This window comes from Heterocephalus glaber, unplaced genomic scaffold (genome assembly GCF_053883595.1).
Source record: "Heterocephalus glaber isolate CG9 unplaced genomic scaffold, H.glaber_assembly_v1.0 deba00001456, whole genome shotgun sequence".
NCBI lineage: Eukaryota > Metazoa > Chordata > Mammalia > Rodentia > Bathyergidae > Heterocephalus > Heterocephalus glaber.
The window spans coordinates 1557857-1576285 of record NW_028258304.1 but is presented as its reverse complement, the minus strand read 5'-3'; the positions used below and the strand labels follow the sequence as shown (position 1 = coordinate 1576285).

General features: G+C 38.7%; 1 protein-coding gene and 1 pseudogene across 9 annotated transcripts in view; one reads left to right on the top strand and one right to left on the bottom strand.

The window, feature by feature from the left end:
- The window catches only part of Znf638 (zinc finger protein 638), a 116158-nt gene extending 114012 nt beyond the window's left edge, over window positions 1-2146 (top strand). For all 9 annotated transcript variants that reach the window (XM_013074053.3, XM_087215927.1, XM_013074054.3 and 6 more), the window contains 2 exons: window positions 134-252; window positions 1827-2146. In XM_013074053.3, coding sequence (XP_012929507.2) covers window positions 134-252; window positions 1827-1892 — 185 coding nt within the window. In that variant the 3' untranslated portion in view covers window positions 1893-2146. The remainder of the gene's footprint in view (window positions 1-133; window positions 253-1826) is intronic.
- A 12460-nt stretch (window positions 2147-14606) lies between these two features.
- On the bottom strand, window positions 14607-15431 carry LOC101722313 (gem-associated protein 2 pseudogene; annotated as a pseudogene).
- Between the last annotated feature and the right edge of the window lie 2998 nt (window positions 15432-18429).

Sequence of the window (18429 nt, the reverse complement as noted above, 5' to 3'; positions counted from 1 at the left end):
TATTCCAAAAGCAGACATAAGTATATACAATGCTTATTATGTTTGTCATGTTTGGATAAATTGATTAACACAACTAATTGATAAGTTACTGATTTTCTTCCTTTTCCTCCTCCTGTCTCTTCTGGTCTTCTAGATTTAGATTTTCTTGTACCGAAGGCTGGATTCTTCTGTCCAATTTGTTCCCTCTTCTACTCAGGTGAAAAAGCAATGACAAATCACTGCAAGAGTACACGTCATAAACAAAATACAGAGGTAATTTTTAAAAATTCTTAACTTATAAGGATCTTCAGATGCTATTATTATAATTGAACTAATTGAGTATCTTCCTTAAATGTTCATTTTTCTCCTTTGTGAGCACTTTTAAATGTTTATGCCAGTTTATTCCTAAGTCTACAATCCTGTTTTTTCCTTCACTGAACCTTGCCGGTGATTTCTATCCCTTCTTCCTCTTGTTTGAATAATAGCACTTGCCAGAGTAGATTTTCAGATCAGTAGTCTCATATGACACTCATAAAGTGATGAGAAAATATGATACTCTGTAAAGCACTGAGAAACCGCATACCTTAATGTCCTTATTAAAACTTACTAAAACTGATTTAATCACAAAACCGTTTTTTAAAAATTGTGTACATGCTTAGAAAGTACTACTATAGAAAATCATTAGCCATAGTTGAAATTCTGATTTCTCCTGAATGTTTGGGGTTATTTTAGATACCCTGTCAATTGAATTTGATAGATAACATCATTGCATTTTTTTTTTTTCATTGCATTTTTAAAGATGAAGATACAGGTGGGTATGGTAGTGCATGCCTATGATCTCAGCCCTTGGGAAGCTGAGGTAGGGACATTGCTTTGAGTTTGAGGCCAGCCTGAGCTACATAGTGAGACCCTGTCTCAAAAAAACAAAATAGGGCTGGGAATTTAGCTCAGTGGTACTGCGCCTGCCTCACAAATGCAAGGTCCTGAGTTTGATCCTCGGAACCAAAAAAAAAATTAATTAAATGAAATAAAAATAATAAAGGACACAGACTTACAGGGGTTCTGTATCTAATCCTGAGGTCATATAGCTAGTTAGTGATAGATCTAGACCCTCCCCCCCCGCCCCGCGCAGTACTGGAGATTGAACTCACAGCCTTTCAAATGCTAGGCAAGAGCTACATCTCCAGACTTATTATGAACCCAAAGAGCCCTACCTGATCTGATTCTTTCCTGCTACTCTGAACTCAATTTTTAATTACTATATTCTGACTTCTCTCTTTGTTCTACTTTTTATACAGAGGCCCCTTGCTGCCTTTGCACCTTCATATTGCTGTTCCTTTGTCCCCTCCAGTTCTCCTTGCATGGCCAGTTCTTCCTCATGGGTCTCAACTAATGTATTTGCTCCTCAGAAAGAACTTTGCTTAAGAAGGACCTAGCTAAAGTAAAACACTCCATTTCAAAGTAAAACACTCCCCCCATTCAACATAATCAGTTTTTTTGTTGTTATTTTAGAATGCTTACTATCACCTAAAGTTACCTTGTTTATTTTTATTCTTTTGTGCTCTTCCCTCATTAGAATATAAGCTCTATGAATGCAGGGTGCCTTATCTATCTTGCTGATCAATGAATTCTCAAGCATTAAGCATAAGGCCTGGTGTATTATAAAATATCAGAAGACCGATGAATGAAAGGAAGGAATGTTAATATAAGGGACTGTGTTTCTAATCTTTATTTTGTAGTATCAGCCTCTTTTAAATTGTAAATATAATGAAATACATTAGACAGGTTTGTACTTACAGCAAAATGGCATCTAATATGTGTTTCTTATTGCTAATTGCTTTAAACAGAAATTCATGGCCAAGCAAAGAAAGGAAAAGGAGCAGAATGAGGCAGAAGAAAGAAGCTCTAGGTGATTGGGGGAAAGGGCAAAGAATTCATTAGAAATTCATTTAGGGTCCAGTTGATTTGTGTATTTTTGTTACCATTTAATTTGTAATTTTTTGTTTCAGAAGCAAATATTCATGTTGTACAAATTTCTGATTGCCCTTGATGTAGAAAGACTAATGGGAAAAGTATGATGGGTTTGATTTTTATATCAAATCATCAGGCATGGAGAAATATCTTTTAGAAGTGTTAAAATAAATGTTCCTACTGTATATTTAAAATACCATTTTGTGTTTGTGGCTGATTTATTTAAGATTTGATGGCCTGTGGTTGCAAACAAGGCTCTTTTCTACAGCCCCTGTGATTTAGGATGTTTGGAAATTCTAAAGATACTGCTCAAGTCATAGCATGACAATATTTTACTGTTTCAGCCATCTCTATGTGTAGGTCAAAAATTTCCTAAAATGCTTAGTTTTTCTGGATAAAATCATGTTTGATCCAGGTGTGTTTTGAGTAAAACACTGCTTGTTTTTTGTTTTTAATATTACCTTTGTGCTTTTAGTACTGAGGATTGAACCCAGGGCCTTTGTGCTGAGCTGCATCCCCAGCCCTTTTTATTTTATATTTTGAGACAAGATCTTAAAGGTTGGGCTCAAACTTGTAATCCTCTTACCTCTCTCTCAAAGACCTGGGATTACAAGAATGCAACACCACACCTGGCTTATATCATTGCTTAATTTTTAAATTAAGGTACTCTTAAGAATACTCAGAGCCAGGAATTTAGCTCAGTGGTTCCGCCGCCTGCCTCGCAAGTGCAAGGTCCTGAGTTCGATCCCTGGTACCAAAAAAAAAAAAAAATACTCAGAAGGTAGTCTTTCTGCTTCTGGCAGACACCTACTATGTCTTCCAGCAACCATTTAAATTAGCACCTAAGAAGTCATTTAGTATTTGCTTACCATCTACAGAGCAGCCTTAACTTTCTATGAACTGTCAGTGATTCTTTTTAAACCCTATTGATTATGATTTAACACGTTCGTAAGAACTTGTAAAGGTACCAAGATAATATAATGGATGGTTACTAGGTACTGGATGTAGCCCTTTATTGTAAGTTTTTAATTAGGCCATACTTCACACATGTGTCTGCTGACCTGTGAATTTAGTGTCTGATTCATCAGCTCTTCCAAGGTTAGCATTTACCAGTTAATAAAAGACAGTAAATGAAGGGAAAGAATAATAAAACAACTTTTTTAGAACTTTTACTATCATCATGGCACAAGAGTTGCCTCACAGCCAGCAAAAAGTAGAGTGAAAATCTAGTCATGGTAGTGCACACCTGTAATCCCAGTACTTGGAAGGAGGCAGGATGATTGTAAGCTCTAGGGCTTGATTGTAGCTCCTGGGCTACATAGCAAGTTCAAGGCTAGCCTAGACTACATAGAAAGACCCTGTTTCAAAAAAGAAGTGAAGTGAATTGGAGATCAGAAACCAGCATCTTTTTGTTAGTGCCTATCAGAATCACTGCATACTCAGTTCAAGCTTAGTCACAGCCTAGGAAACATAACAAAATGCTACGTGCCACAGATCAGGAAGTAGAATGGTAAAGAGGGATAACTTGTGAGTGTCAAGTGTCTGTTGGTATTAAAACTATATAAGTAAATGAGGTAATAGGCCAGAGAAGAATTTTTAAAAGGCTGGAGATGGGGTCAGAGATCTAGCTCAGTGGTTCTCCTGCCTGCCTTGCAAGCACAAGGTCCTGAGTTCAATCCCCAGTACCAAAAAAAAATAGCCTAGAGAAACAAACAAGTTGCCACAAATCAAAGCACCACCAGAGTCAGAGTGAATAAATATCTTCTTTTCCTCTTGGGCCCACTTCTGAAATTTTTGTAACCAGGGAAGTTATAAATGTCTTTAATCTTAGCTGGATCAACTTTGGAGTCTATTCCATGAGAAACACTTTATTTCCTTCTAATTATTGGGGAGGCTATTTTGTCTTTTGGAATTGGGATCCTAAATTAGATTAACAGGAATTGCTAAAGCATAAAATTAGTGGTGGTGGTGGGGTTGTTTCATCCTAGTGACTTGATATTGACAGTTAATTATGGATTACAGTTAATTATGTTCTACTTTGGTGTTTTTTGTACCTAGTGATGGCAATTTTTATCATGGGACTTCACATATAGAAAATTTCTTGTGAGTTTTTTTTTAAAAACTACACATTCTTTGCATATAATTTTTGATTTGTTATTGACATTTTCAGAAAACCTTGAAATACTTTGCTTTATACATAAAGAATACATGTTCATAGTAGTTTCTACTTATTAGTGGAGTTAAGGCATGTTAATTTGGATTGGAGCTTACTTTTGAAAGGTTTTTGTTTTTTGATACAGGATCTCACTTTGTAGTTCAGACTGGCCTTGAACTCACTAAGTACCCCAGCCTGGCCTTGATCTCAAGGCAATTCTATTGCCTCAGCTTCTCAAGTGCTGAGATTATAGCCATGCGCCACCACGTCCAGCTAAAAGTTTGTGTTATTTCATTATGTGGACAACAAAGCAAAAGCAGATAGCGTTCATCTTGACCCCCCAAAAAGCATTTTTTTTTTAAAACTCAGGACCCTGTGCTTGCGAAGCAGGCGGTAGCATCACTGAGCTAAATCCCTGGCCCAACCCCTAAAATTTTTCAGATTTTATTTCCTTTTCTGTTATTGAATGCGCTGGACACTTGCCTCTCCAAAACTGTTATTTTATAATTATTTTTTTAAAACATTTCAGGAGAGTGAGGTTTCTAAAACTTAAAATTTCGTATTATTTCATTGTGGAAAATATCAAAAGAAGAGGATAATTTTATCCTGGGTATCCTCATATACTAATTACAATTATGGCCGGACAGGGTGATGCATACCTGTAACTCCAACACCCTGGGAGTTTAAATCAGGAGGACGACAAGCTCAAGCCCAGCCTGGGTAACTCAGTGACTTTTTGAGATGCTGTCTCAAAACATAAAAAATAAAAGGATTGGAGATACAACTCAATGTGAAGGCCCTGGGTTTAATTTTCCAGTACTACAAATAAAACCAAAAATTTACCAACTTGAGCCCAATAAGTACACACACACACAGACACACACACACACACACAAAGCTGTACTACCAACTGCCTTGTGTTAATTTAAAGTAAATCTGAGCATATTATTTTGCCCATAAATGTTCCATTGTATATTTCTAAAAAGTATAGGTTCTTAACCAATATTAAAAATAATCTCTCAATCAAAACCCTACTTTAGATTTTCAACTTTTTAAAACTATGTCTGAATCCAGACCCAAATAAGATCCATTGGTTGGTTGATCTTTTAAGTTGCACAGTTCATGGTTCTGGTGCCTGCTTCGCAAGTGCAAGGTCCTGAGTTTGATCCCCGGCACCCAAAAAATAAATAAATAAATAAATTGCATAGTTCAGTACAGGTATGTAGGTTTTAGTCTTTCTCCTAATTTATTTGATAAAGAAACCACGTACTTAGTTTTGCAAAGCAGTGCTACACAGAATGTGGTCTTTGGGTCTGGAGCTTAGTGGCAGAGTGCTAGCTTAGCAAGCACGAGACCCTGTGTTCCACCCCTAACACTGGGGAGAAAAATGTGATTTCCAGATGCAGTGTCAATTCATAAACTGTTACTATTTGTTTTAGTTACTTTTTCTCATTACTGAGACAAAATACTGGACACTCACAAGTTAAAGGAGCAAAGGTTTATTTTGGTTCATAAGTTGTAGAGGTTTCAGCCCATAGTTGGCTGGCTCTGAGGCAGGACGACATATCAGTGGGGCATCACAGAGGATAACCAGTTCATGGTGTAGCAGGTAGAGCAGCAAACAACAAGCAGCAGCAGCAGAAGTGAGTCTGTTTATTCCTTTTATCCTTTGCTGGCTATAAACCTTTTGAGTGGCACCACCCACATCCAGGATGGGGCTTCTGCCTTCACTAAATCCATTCAGCCACACCCAGAACTACACTGTTCCACGCAGTGGACTAATTTAGTACCACACACCCTAATCCCAGTATCACACACCCTAGATCCACCCAACTCTGGCAGACCCCACCTATGAGCACATGAGGCTTTAAGGAGACATCTAGATACCAGGCCGTAACAGTTTATAAGTGCAGAAATTTAGAAACGTTTTATGGTGATTTTTGTTTCTCTGACTGTTGAGTCTAACAATTAGAAAATTGGCTTGGTGTGTTTTATTGAAGGGATTTTGTTTCATTTTTGTGTATTGTTTAAGTGTTAGTCTACAGTGGACTGAAAATTAGGGAGAAGAAACTGATAGGCACATAGTTTGAGAAGCACTGCTGACAGATTTCCCTGGGTATGGATTTTGTTGAATTACAGCCCTGTTGTAGCTTTGTTCCTTGTCCTCTGTATTCTAAAGTTTATAAGTTGGTAGTTGAATATAGACATTCTATTGGAATTTGGCCCTTTTTATTTTGTTTCTGCAAGGCTGTTTCAGGCAGTGGTACTTCCTGATCAGGAGGCACAAAATACCTGATTGTTTTCTGTGGAATTTTATTACCAGTTGATGCTTACTACTGATGCATTTATTAATCAAAGAATAGTAATTTTAATTCTGTTCCTTCTTCATGTATAAGTTGGAATATTTCTTTGGAGATACTCCTTATCTGCTATTTGATTATTTAGTGGTATAGTTTATGTAAGAAAGAAATGATAAATGTTAGATGGTTTTCCTTTGCCAATTTTTTCAGAATGAGTTATTATACCTAAAATGAGTTAACTGATAAATTCTTTTTTTGAAATGTATGAACTCATGAATTTTTTAACACCTCATGTTTCCAAATGCAGTATCAGTCTTATTGATGGCCTGACTATCCTGTTTGATTCCTAATTTCTTACAACATATGACACTGCTAGTTTGCATAGCTTCCTTGCTATCTGTATATCAAAGCTATTTCAGAAATAAAACGTTTCCTGCCCCAGACCTGAAGTCAGCCATTTCTCTAAGAAAGAGTAGATAATTAGGGATGTTTATTGCTTTTGATTTGGTCATTGCTTTTCAGTGGATGGAATTTGAAATATGTTTTGTTTTTAAGATAAAATTCATCATTCCCATGTTGATTCTTCCAATTCAAATTTAGGATTTAAGGGTTTTGATTAAGAATTCCAATTCATGAGCTGGGTATGGTGCATGCCTGTAATCCCAGCACTAGGGAGGCCAAGGCAGGAGGATCATCTTTAGTGCAAGGCCAGCCTGCATTACTAAGCAAGACCCTGTGTCAAAAAAACAAAGAATTCCAGTTCTCACTGACCTTAGAATAAAAAAATTAAACTCATAAATTTACTTTGCTTTATCTCATTTTACACATCACAGAATGACAGTACCAAGACCACAACCAACAGCATCATTATTGAAAACAGTTCAGAAGATTTTCTTTTTTATTCTCACTTTGTTTTGTTCTAAGGGTAGGTACTTTAGTGAGTACCTTAGGGTACCTCATTAAGGATATACATTCAAATTATAGTACTTTACTGTTTCTTTTGGAATATTCTTTTAGTAGTTCTACTACCATCTGATTCACATTAAGGTTGTTTTTTTTTAGGCGCTATGTTGTTAAATTGTGTGTCATATAAAACACTTTGTGTTTTTTGGAATCAGACTTATAAAACAAGGTGTTTAGTTTTTTACTCCATTCTATATTGCCTACCTGCCTGATGCAGGTAATTTTGTTGACTGTGTGATGTTCTTTTTAAAAAAGCAGATTCATATGAGTAGGGTTATCTGTTTTAGTGTCTTGTGTCTTCTCACCACCTAAAAGAGGAAGCAGTGACAATAAGAACAGTTTAAAGATAGAAGAGAACCAAGAAATACCTTAATATATAGAAATACAGGAAATGGGATGCTGCAACTTTGAATTTATAGATCGCAAAACTGAAGCAGTTGGGCCGGGGATTTAGCTCAGTGATTCCGACGCCTGCCTCGCAAGCGCAAGGTCCCAAGTTTGATCCCCGGTACCAAAAAAACAAAAACAAAACTGAAGCAGTTACAAGTTCTGTAAGCTGAAAGGAAATCTTACTTTGTAAGTTTTTATTTTAAAAGAGTGATTTTTATAAGAATACTTTTGGAGATGTAAGAAAAAAATGGAGAAAGGCTAACACTATTTTTCTACCAGAGACTATAGAGAAGAAGAGTAAGGTGCTATGACCCCTTACCATTCTGTTCGGCTCTGATATCTATAAATCATCTTTAGCAAAATATTATACAGTATTGCATATAGGGTTCCTGGGGTAGGTGCTGTACCTAAAGTATGTATGTGTGTGCGTGTGTATGAGTATAAGTATATAAATCAAACTGTTATCCTCTGAAGGGCTTTCATGAGAACATGAGCACAAGAAGACACTTGACATTGTAGTCTGTCAAATGCTTACTGAGTGGTATAGTCATAGAGTTTAACTTTTAGTTCCACAGGGAAATAAAATAAATGACATTTGAAAGGGGGGAAAGGTTAGAGGGTAAAATGGAGTTATACTGTTGTTCATTTTTCGGGAGGGGGGCGGGGGTTGGTACCGGGGATCAAACTCAGGACCTTGTGCTTGCACAGCAGGCGGCGAAACCACTGAGCTAAATTCCCGGCCCCCTGTTGTTCATTTTTAATTGGTTCGTGAAGTGGTATAGTAACTAAAGGTAGATTGTAGTAATGTTTTCTATTAAAAAAACTAAGGACTACCAGTGAACAGAATCTAATTGATATTTATAGAACATTCTACACAATGGCAAATTTTACATTTACCCGTGGAAAATGCACTAAAACCTTAAAACCTTGACCATATAACAAATCTTAATAAATTTAAAAGAATTTAAATTGTACAGAATATGTCCTCTGCCCATAATGGAATCAAACTAGAAATCAGTAACAGAATAACAACAGGAAAATCACCAGACACTTGAATTAAACAGCACATTTATAAGTAATTCATGGATTATAAAGAAAGCATCAAGGGGGATTTTTTAAAATTCATAGAATTGAATGAAAATGAGTAGAGAATGAATCAAACTTTGGAATGCAGCTAATGAAATGCATAGAGAGAAATTTACTACACAGTGTGCTTAAATTATACAAGAAGAAAGATTTCAAATCAGTAATTTTCATGCCTCAAACTAGGAGTACAAGGAGCGATCAAAATACAGTGAGCTTAAATTTTAAAAAGTTACAGTAAAAGGCACATTATCATTCATTGCTCTCAAAATTGCTCCCTCTTGATAAGCACACTTAACCCATTGTTCTTGCCACTTTCTGAAGCAGTTATGGAAGTACCATTTTGTGTCTTTATGTGTGACCAAAACTACAGTGAATGCTGCTGCTGAGTGCTTTCCAACAGAAAGGCAGACTCACAAAAACATTACTGTGTGTCCTTATCCATCTTATTCACAAGATCCGGTACCATGTGGTTTCTGGTTCTTCCTCGAAGTCAAAATGACCATAAAAGGTAAATGTTTATTAATTCAGAACATTGAGGCAGCCATGACAGCACAATTAAAGACAAACTAAAGACAGACAAGAACAGTGGGATAAGTGTGTTCAAAGCAAAGGGGAATATTTTGAGGGAGATTAAATATGTCTTTTATTTGTAATGTTTATTTTTAGTATTTTTAAAAAATTTAAACATTGACTATTGTTCAATCACACTTTGTAGAGCAAACTACTAAATCTAAAGCAAACAAAAGGAAAATGATAAAGAGCAGAAGTTAGTGAAAATGAATTAAAAACCTGGGCCTTCAAAAAACAGATTGATACACCTATAGCAAGACTGACTATGACAAAAGAGAAAACACTGATATTAGGCATGACCAATTCAACAACTTAAAAGAAACAGACAAATTACTCAAGAATCACAAAATACTAACACTTGGCCGGGATGCAGTAGCAAAGATAATGAAATTGTAATGAAAACATTTTTGAAATATCTCTGAACCCTGATAGTTTCACAGGAGAATCTTATGAGACATCTAAAGAAGTGATTTTATGTAGTCTCTTGAGAAAATAGAAGAAATTTATGAGGAATTTATTTTAAATTTGCAAGGCTGGTTCAATATCAGAAAATCAGTATAATCTACCATATTAGTAGTCTAAAAACCATATGATCATAGCAATTGATTCAGAAAAGTGATTTAAAAAACACCTATTCATATTAAACTTAGTACACTAAAAATAGAGTTTCCTCAGTTTTATAGAGGACTGTATTAGCTTTGTGATAATGAAATAGCTGAGGCAACTAAGAAGAGGTGTACATAATTCAGTTCTGGAGGTTCAGAGGCATCAGTTACACTGAGGCTGGTAGATGATGGTACATCATGGCAGAGTGGCTGTAGGAGCAAAATGGACACATCGTAAACCAGAGAAGAGAAAGAAAAGGCTGGCATGGTCCCCGATCCCATTCAAGGCATACCTCCAATGACTTAAGGACTTCCCACTAGACCCTACCTTCCAAAGTTCCACTACCTCCCCATAGTGCTTCCCTGCAGACCAAGCCTTCACTCATGGACCTTTTGGGGACCCAGACCAATATCCAAACCATAGCAAGGCTCTACCAAGAAAAATGTGCAACTTTCATCATTCTTAATGTTGAAAACCAGCCACCCCTCTAAGGTGAGGGACAGTGAGAGGATGTACACTGTCACTGCTGCAAGCATAGTATTGGAAGTTACTGGTATTCCAAGTTCTAGGCAAGAAAAACAAAAAGCATGCAGGCTAGAAATGAGAATATGAAGTTGTCTCTGCAGTTGACATGACTGCCTACCTGGAAAGCCTACAACAAAACTATAGACTAGGTAACTTCAGTAAGTTTGCAGAATATGGGATCAACAAAAGTCAGTTATATTTGCTACATTGTAGCAGACAAGTCTAAAAATTTAAAATACACCGTTTACAGTTGCACCCAAAGAAATGTACTTAGAAAAAAAAAATGTACTTAGGCTTAAATGCACCAAAACATTTATAAGATCTGTGTGATGAAAATTGTAAAATGCTCATAAGAAAAAGAATCAAATGGATTGATTTATCATGTTCCTGGGTTGAAAGATTGAATGTAGTATAAGTGTTTCTCTGCATTTTTGTATATAATGCAATTCCTGTAGAAGCCCCAGCAAGTTCTTGTAGATAAGATTCTAAAGTTTATATGGAAAGGGAATGGCCTTAGAATAAACAAAACAATTTTGAAAAATAATAATCAGTTGGAGTTATTTTCAGTCGCGAAAGACAGATTGATGACCTGTTCTATTCAGGTCCTCAATGGATTGGATGATGCATACACATTGGGGAGAAGGGTTGTTTTTACTCACTTCTACTTATCTGATGCTAATCTGTTCTACAGATACCCTCACAGACACTGAAAATAATGTTTACCACCTATCACCATCATTTAGCCTAGTCAAACTGACAAATACACGTAACCATCACTGTCTTTGTGCATCTTGTCTATAGAGACTTTTCATCCTCTGAAATAAGTTCAAAAGAAGATTGCACATGAACTGACTCTTGCATTATTCCCAGAGCTGTGCTCCTGCAGCTCCACTTCCTGCTGAAAAGGGGGAGGGGGTGTGTGTCTATCAGTGCTTACTAGAGAAACATTTAATGCAAGATATATAAAGGTTTACAAGGTAGGCTTACAATGCCACCCCACGGTCAGAAGAGTGCAGAAGGGATGTCTTATGCACTGGAGATCCGTAGGATCTAGTCAAAGGTCAAAGACCTGGAGCTCACTTTAGTGTCCTATATAAGTTATCAGGAGGCTGAAGAGTCTGCTAGAAACCAAGAGATGATGTCCAAAGTGAAGGTGAAGACTAGAGCGCCTCTGAAGAAACAGAAGTGAGCCTTCCTTCTTTGTTTTCCTTTTATTCCATTCAGGCTACACCTATTGGTTGGTGCCATTCACACCCAGGTGGGTCTTCTGTTTTCAATAAATCCCTTCAGCCACATCCAGAACTATGCTGATACAATTCAGTGGGTATTTCATTCAAGTTGACACAATCAGTTAACTATCACAGGGGCTTTTGGCAGTTTCAGACCAGAGGCCCCACTCCCCTCCATTTTCAGCATACTTCCATTATATCAGGAGCCATGTCCTGAACAGATAGTAATGGTTTTTGTTTGTTGGGCCCTTACTATGTGTTTATTATGGTAGATTTTGGGGGAAGACCTTTTCATAGGTAATGGAAACCGTCTGACACTACCATTAGAGGTTCTTAGGGGAAGCAGATGGGATGACCAGAGTTGACCACCAGGGTCTGTGGTTCTTAGCAAGCTTCATGGGGTTCTGCGGCCTTTTCACAAAACACAACATAGAAATCATGTATCCACCTCTGGTTGGAAATTATTGTGTGTGTGGCCACTCATTTTCTGTTGGTATCAAATGTGTTCTTAGTTTCACATTGTTGAACTGAAAATCCCACCCACCTACTCAAGGTCCATTTCTGTCCTGAAACAGTGGTAAAAGTGGTATGAACACCCACCCCACTCAGCAGTAGTCTGGTTGTATTGTCAAAGGCTTGTTTTATTAGTTCCTTTGGCTGCTCTAATAGCTAATCGTCACAACCTGTGTGACTTAAAACAACTTTATTCTCTCAAAATTACCCAAGCCGAAAATTCAAGATAAAACTAAATACAGACAGGTACAGTGGTACATACTTATAATCCCAGCTACTCAAGAGGCTGAGACAAGGATCATAAGTGCAAAGCCAGTCTGCACAACTTAGCCCCTGTCTCAAAACAGGGATGTAGCTCAGTGGTACAGTGCCCTTGGATTCAATCCCCAGTACTACAAAACTAAATGGATGTGTGCATGTGTGTTTATGTTTATACATACATACAGAGCCACACACCCTACAGAAGTTTTGGAGGAGAACCAGTGCATTGCCTTTTCTAACTGCTGGTGGCTGTATTTCTTGGCTTTTGGCTGAACCTTTGCCTTCATCGTCACATTGCCTTCTCTGTATACACCTGTCTAATCTGCCTCTCATAAGGATATACATGATTGTGTTTATGGCCCTCTGGGATAATGCAGGAAAACAACTCTGAAGATTCATAATTTAAAAATCTTTTACCACAGTAAGTAACATTCACAGGTTCTAGAGATTAAGCAGTGATACATCTTTGCATTTTCTTCTGCCTGCTGCACTTGGCTATGGGAAGTGGATACCCTCTGTTGTCAGCTCCCGGAGGTCAAACAAGCTAAGCCCACCCCGTGACCCTAGACATTTGCAGAACCTTGCCTTGAGCTGAGGGCAGGAACAAAATAGACATCTTTGCATTTGATAGAAAAGAGAAATAAAATCTTACTGACAAACTTTAGTCTTGATGTGCTGTAATTTTTTTACCTTCTATAATAAAAAGTAAGGTCAGGAGGAGAGGCACCCCTAATTTTGCATACCCTTAAAGTAGTACTTTACATTTATTTTTATTTTCTTCACCACAAACTGAGGAAAGTAAGGCCCAGAGAAAATTATCAATGATCATGTGGCCAGTGGGCCCTAACATGATTACCATCTGTCCCCACTCCCTTCTGCTAGTACACCCTGACCTGCTGGATTCTTCTGTCCAGAGCACAGATCACATGAAAGATGTGAGCTCATTGAAGCAAAAATGGACCGAGTTCAATCCCCGGTACCAAAAAAAAAAAAGCAAAAATGGATTGACCTTGATGATTCAGATTAATTTTTTAAGTCGCTCAAGTTGGGAAGGCTTTTACTTGTTTATTTTCTTTCTTGGAGGGAAGACCAAACTTAATGCCTGGGAGAGTTAGGAATTGAACAAATTCAATTGGCAAGTTTAGATAAATCCCTGTTAGATCCTTGGGTTGTGACTAGGAATAGTAGAAGTCACAAGGGAAAGAACCAAAAACTTTAACCACGTAAAAAAATAATTTTTGCATGGCAGCCAGACTGCTTACTGAGTAGAATAGGTGGATTCCCTGAAGTGAAGTCAAGGACCTGTTTAGTGCCTCCAGCTGAGGTGTGTCTACCTGACAGATATTGGGGCTCAGAAAAATCATAGCCCAAAGTGAAGGGCTCAGTTTTTGTCCTACCTTCTGAACCTCCTGTATCTCACCCTTCACTCTCTGCTAATGCAAATCATAGAAATTAGAAATTCTCTTCCCCAAGTGAAGTCACAGAAACCAGAACTCATTTTCTCCAAAGCCAACCATGAAATCTAGAAATTTAATCTTTCTTGCTTTTCCGTCTTTAAGCTAGCTATAAAGACTCTGACCTACCTTGTCTATAGATCTTAAGACCCCATTTCAGAAAAGGTCCTGTGCCATAGCCAGGAGGAAGGAATACTACACAGAGGCTATGGTCTTGCTGGGTTTCCCCACACAGTCATATTAGGGTTTTGGGGGGTTTTTTTGTCCAAGCACATTTCTGCATGTTGATCATGATTCTTGGAACCTAAGCATAAAAATGCGTCATCCACTCTGGATCTTGGGTGCTCATTCTGAAGGCCGTTTTTTTTTATTCTAAGGACATTAATTTGCCTTTTATTTTGTCCAAGAGCCAAATAAAGGTTTAGTATTCAAAACACATTTTCATCAAAATTTTTGTGCATAATGTAAACAAACATCACCAGGGACTGCTATAAATTTTCATCATACAGTTTCAATGCAGGGTGCTTCACTAAATGGGACTCATTTTAAATGCTTGTGACTCCTGCAAATGATTCAAACTGTTCATCAAATACCAGGTGCTGTTTTTTCACAGATATTTCAGACATTAAATTCGATCTATATTCTTAATAAAAACTTGAGTCATTCACATAGTGTTGAAGCAAACGATGCAGTCTACGTGAACTGCACTGCACATCCAGAGACTCACGCTGCCTTCCACAGAAACACCTTCTGTCTCAGAGCAGCTGGATCACAGCTGCTCATCAGCTAGATCCTGCTGGCCAAAATACCTGCTAACCAAGCAGATTAATATATTCAAAGCAGGAACCCTCTGACTATCTTTTGGTGTCCACTTCAGAGCACCTTCTTGCAAGGTGCCGAATCAGAGTGAGCTTCGGGGAGTTGGGAAATTCCAATTTGTACGTAATCAATTCCAGGACTTTCATTTATAGTTGGCCCAACAGCCCCTTCAGCATTTTTTCCTAGACAGAATTTTTTCCAACTTTCTTCATCCTCAGTCACATTACTATCCAGCTGCTGTGATTTCCAGTGACTTCTATGTTCACATTCTGTCAAACAGCTGAAAACTGTGCCACTTGCTGTTGCCACTGAAGTGTTGGGGAATAACCTTCAGGGACAGTTTGGCAACCTGAAAGAGAAACATTCACACTTTGCTTCCTTTTCAAGTTCTTTGGGTCAATTTGAGCTACCACAACATCTGGACACTGAGCTGCTTTGATCTGGACCCACCTCAGGTATTCCTGCGGCTCCTCAGGGGTACCGAGGGATCAAAACCTTCTGTCAAGTCACAGGGCTCTACTGGCAACAGCTGGGGCATCAACTCTTCCACTGCAGACTCTGTGGGTATACGTGTCATAGTCTCCAATCCTGCCAGTCCCGAAGAACCCATGTGCAGAGCATAGGTGTATAAGTAAGCGCCTTTGGCCTCTGAAGGCTCTTATTATACAATAACTATGAGCGAATAAATTAGTTAGACTCTCGGTATGGGGTGTTGGCCTTGACCCCTTATAATGGGCAGGAAAGGGATCACCCCCCCTTTCCACCTTTATACAGGGCTATAGTATACTTGTGTAATTGTTCAGTGCACTATCTGTGCAACCATATGTGGCAACCATATGTGGTTATATTCCTCCATGCTGCCCCATGCTGAAGGATAGACTTTAACCCACAAAAATCTCCCTGACAACAGACACATACTGGCCTAGATTTTACCTTCTGGGGAGTTTTCTGTGCTACATTAAAAACACTCCTCATATTCTTCACTCCTCTTTTCACTTGGTTTGATCCCAATCATGATTCCAAAGGAGAGAAGAAGGTAGGCAGAAATAGAGGACACTAGTTGGTTAATAAACCTTGGATATCATAAGCAATCACCCTAAGCAAAATGTATAAGAACTCACTATAAAAACACTGGATGTAGGGGCCAGGGATTTAGCTCAGTGGTGCCATCGCCTGCCTCCCAAGTGCAAGGTCCAGAATTCGATCCCTGGTACCAAACAAAAAAAACCCCAAACACTGGGTGTGTTGGTGTTTCAGGCTGCCAGCTACAGGAATTAAGCCTGGGCATCAGAAGCAAGAGAGGACTTTAGGAGAACTTGGGAGGTTCACTGACAGGGAAGTTGGAGGCCTTGGCTTGGGAAGGTGCTGAGATAGCAAAAGCAGCAGCTGTCATCCTCCAACCTCCAGCAGGAAAAGGCTGGTCATTTGCTACCACTGCAGTTGCAACATCTGACTTTGTGAAGCTCCTCAAAGACTTACTTCAAGTCTTGGACAGCATCCATCTGACAGCCTGGGCTACTATGCACAATAATGGGAAGAGAGAAGCCCTAGTTCTGAAGCTTCCAGAAGCAAGGCAGGCACTTCCATCTTCCAAGATCATGGAGGCCAGGGTGTGTGTATGGGTGGGGTTTTTAATGGGGTGGGGGGGGTGTTAAAAGCTGGGAACTAAAAATACAAATTGTCACCACAAGGGTCATCTCAGCTCCCATGAAGAGGGGGACTCAGGAACAATTCGAAGAATCTGTTTCCTGTTCCCCCACCTCACCTCCTACTCATGAACTCTTTCTTTTCAGAAATTTCTCCACTTCTTCCATGTGGCCCCTTCTGAATCTTCCATTCTATTCAGGTCAGCTCCAGTCACTCAGGCTAGCATTTCTATCCTAATTCCAAATTCTTGGGAAAGATCATCTGACTGATTATGCCTGAGTAATCACAGAGAAAATGATTCCTTTAAATAAAAATATGAAACATGGCCTACAAATTGAGAAAATCTGAATAACATATATGTTCACTAAGATTTTATTTCTGTGCAGAAAATGTTTGAAGACAGCCTGCTGTATGAATAAAGTAGATGTGTTAGTTACTTTTCTCTCATTGCTGAGACAAAATACGCAACACCCAAAGTTAGAGGGGAAGGGGTTTATTTGCCTTACAGTTTGTAGAGGTTTCAGTCCATAATTAGCTGACTCCAAGGCAAGGATGGTAAACAGGGATCGGAGAGGAGAAACATGGCGCGCACAAGATAGCAAAGGCAACAAGAGACCTTAACAGCGTCTTTCTACTCCTTTTATCTTATTCAGACTACCAGGATTAGGGCTGTGCCAAACCAATCACTCACATGTAGTGGTTTAGTAATCACATGCCCTTAATCCTAGCATCACAAATTCCAGATTTAGCTACCTTTGAAAAAGACTGCATGAGGCTTTGGGAGGACATCTAGCCACAAGCCACAACAGTGGATGAGTTTAATTCACAAAGAAATTAGATTATTTTCAAATAAATGTAGTTACTTTTACTGTTGTTATTCCAAATGTCCCTGAAAAGGCTCATTGTTTTGAAGGCTTGGTTGTCAGCTGATGAATTTCTGGAAGGTGATTGGATCATGAGAGCTGTAGCCTCTATTGATGAACTAATCCATTGATGAGTTCCTAGCTCAGTGGGATTTTGGGCATGGGACCTAATTGGATAGAGTTGATCACTGGGGGTGTGGCTTTGAGGGATGTTTGTCCTCAGCCCCTTCCTCTCTGGTTTCTTTTCTTCTCTCTGCTTCCTGGTTGCCAAGAGATGAGCAGCTTTCCTCTGCCTTGGCCACAAACCTAAAAACAATGGAGCTAGCCAATTGTGGACTGAAATTGTGAGCCAGTTTTCTCAGGCATTTTTGTCACAGTGAAGAAAATCTGACTACCACAGTCACACCATATTTGTAAGCAGACAGGCGTTTCTTAGATCCAATCTCAAATGTGCCATAGTGCAGGTTGATGTTACTTTATGTATCTGGATGGAGCCAAACTGTACTTATTAAAAATATATCATAATTCAGTTTTCCTTTCATCCCAGTACAATTAAATTTTACCTCTTACTTGGTACCCTTCTCTAAAACGTGAATATGGCCAACTGCTTGCCACATGGATGACTCCTATAAATATTGGTAAATGAACAAATGGATCAGCCACTTCGTCTAAGTCAAAGTTGTTTTATCCAGCAACAAAATGGCCAACTTCTGTGTATGAGACTTTGATTACTTCACATGCTCTGAAGAGTGTCCCTCCTTCTTCCTCCTTTCCAGCTTTGCCTTACTTTGCTCATCCCCATTTTCACAGCCTTTGTCCAAGTCCCCATCATTGCTCACCTTGACACTGCTGAAGCTTCTCGCTCACCTCCATTCTGGCCCTTTCCACTTCTCCAAAAGACAGCCAGAGGGAGCTTTTGAGAAGTAGATGGAATCCTGCCACTGGCTGGATTAAGCAGGCTTTAGTCAGCTTCCCACAGGCCTACAGGTTTTCAGTATACCTCCCTCATCCCACCACTCCTTAATCTATACTCCAATCACTGTGTCCTGTCCTCCACTCCTCCCAGGGACACTCTCTCTGTGCCCACTTCAATCTTGC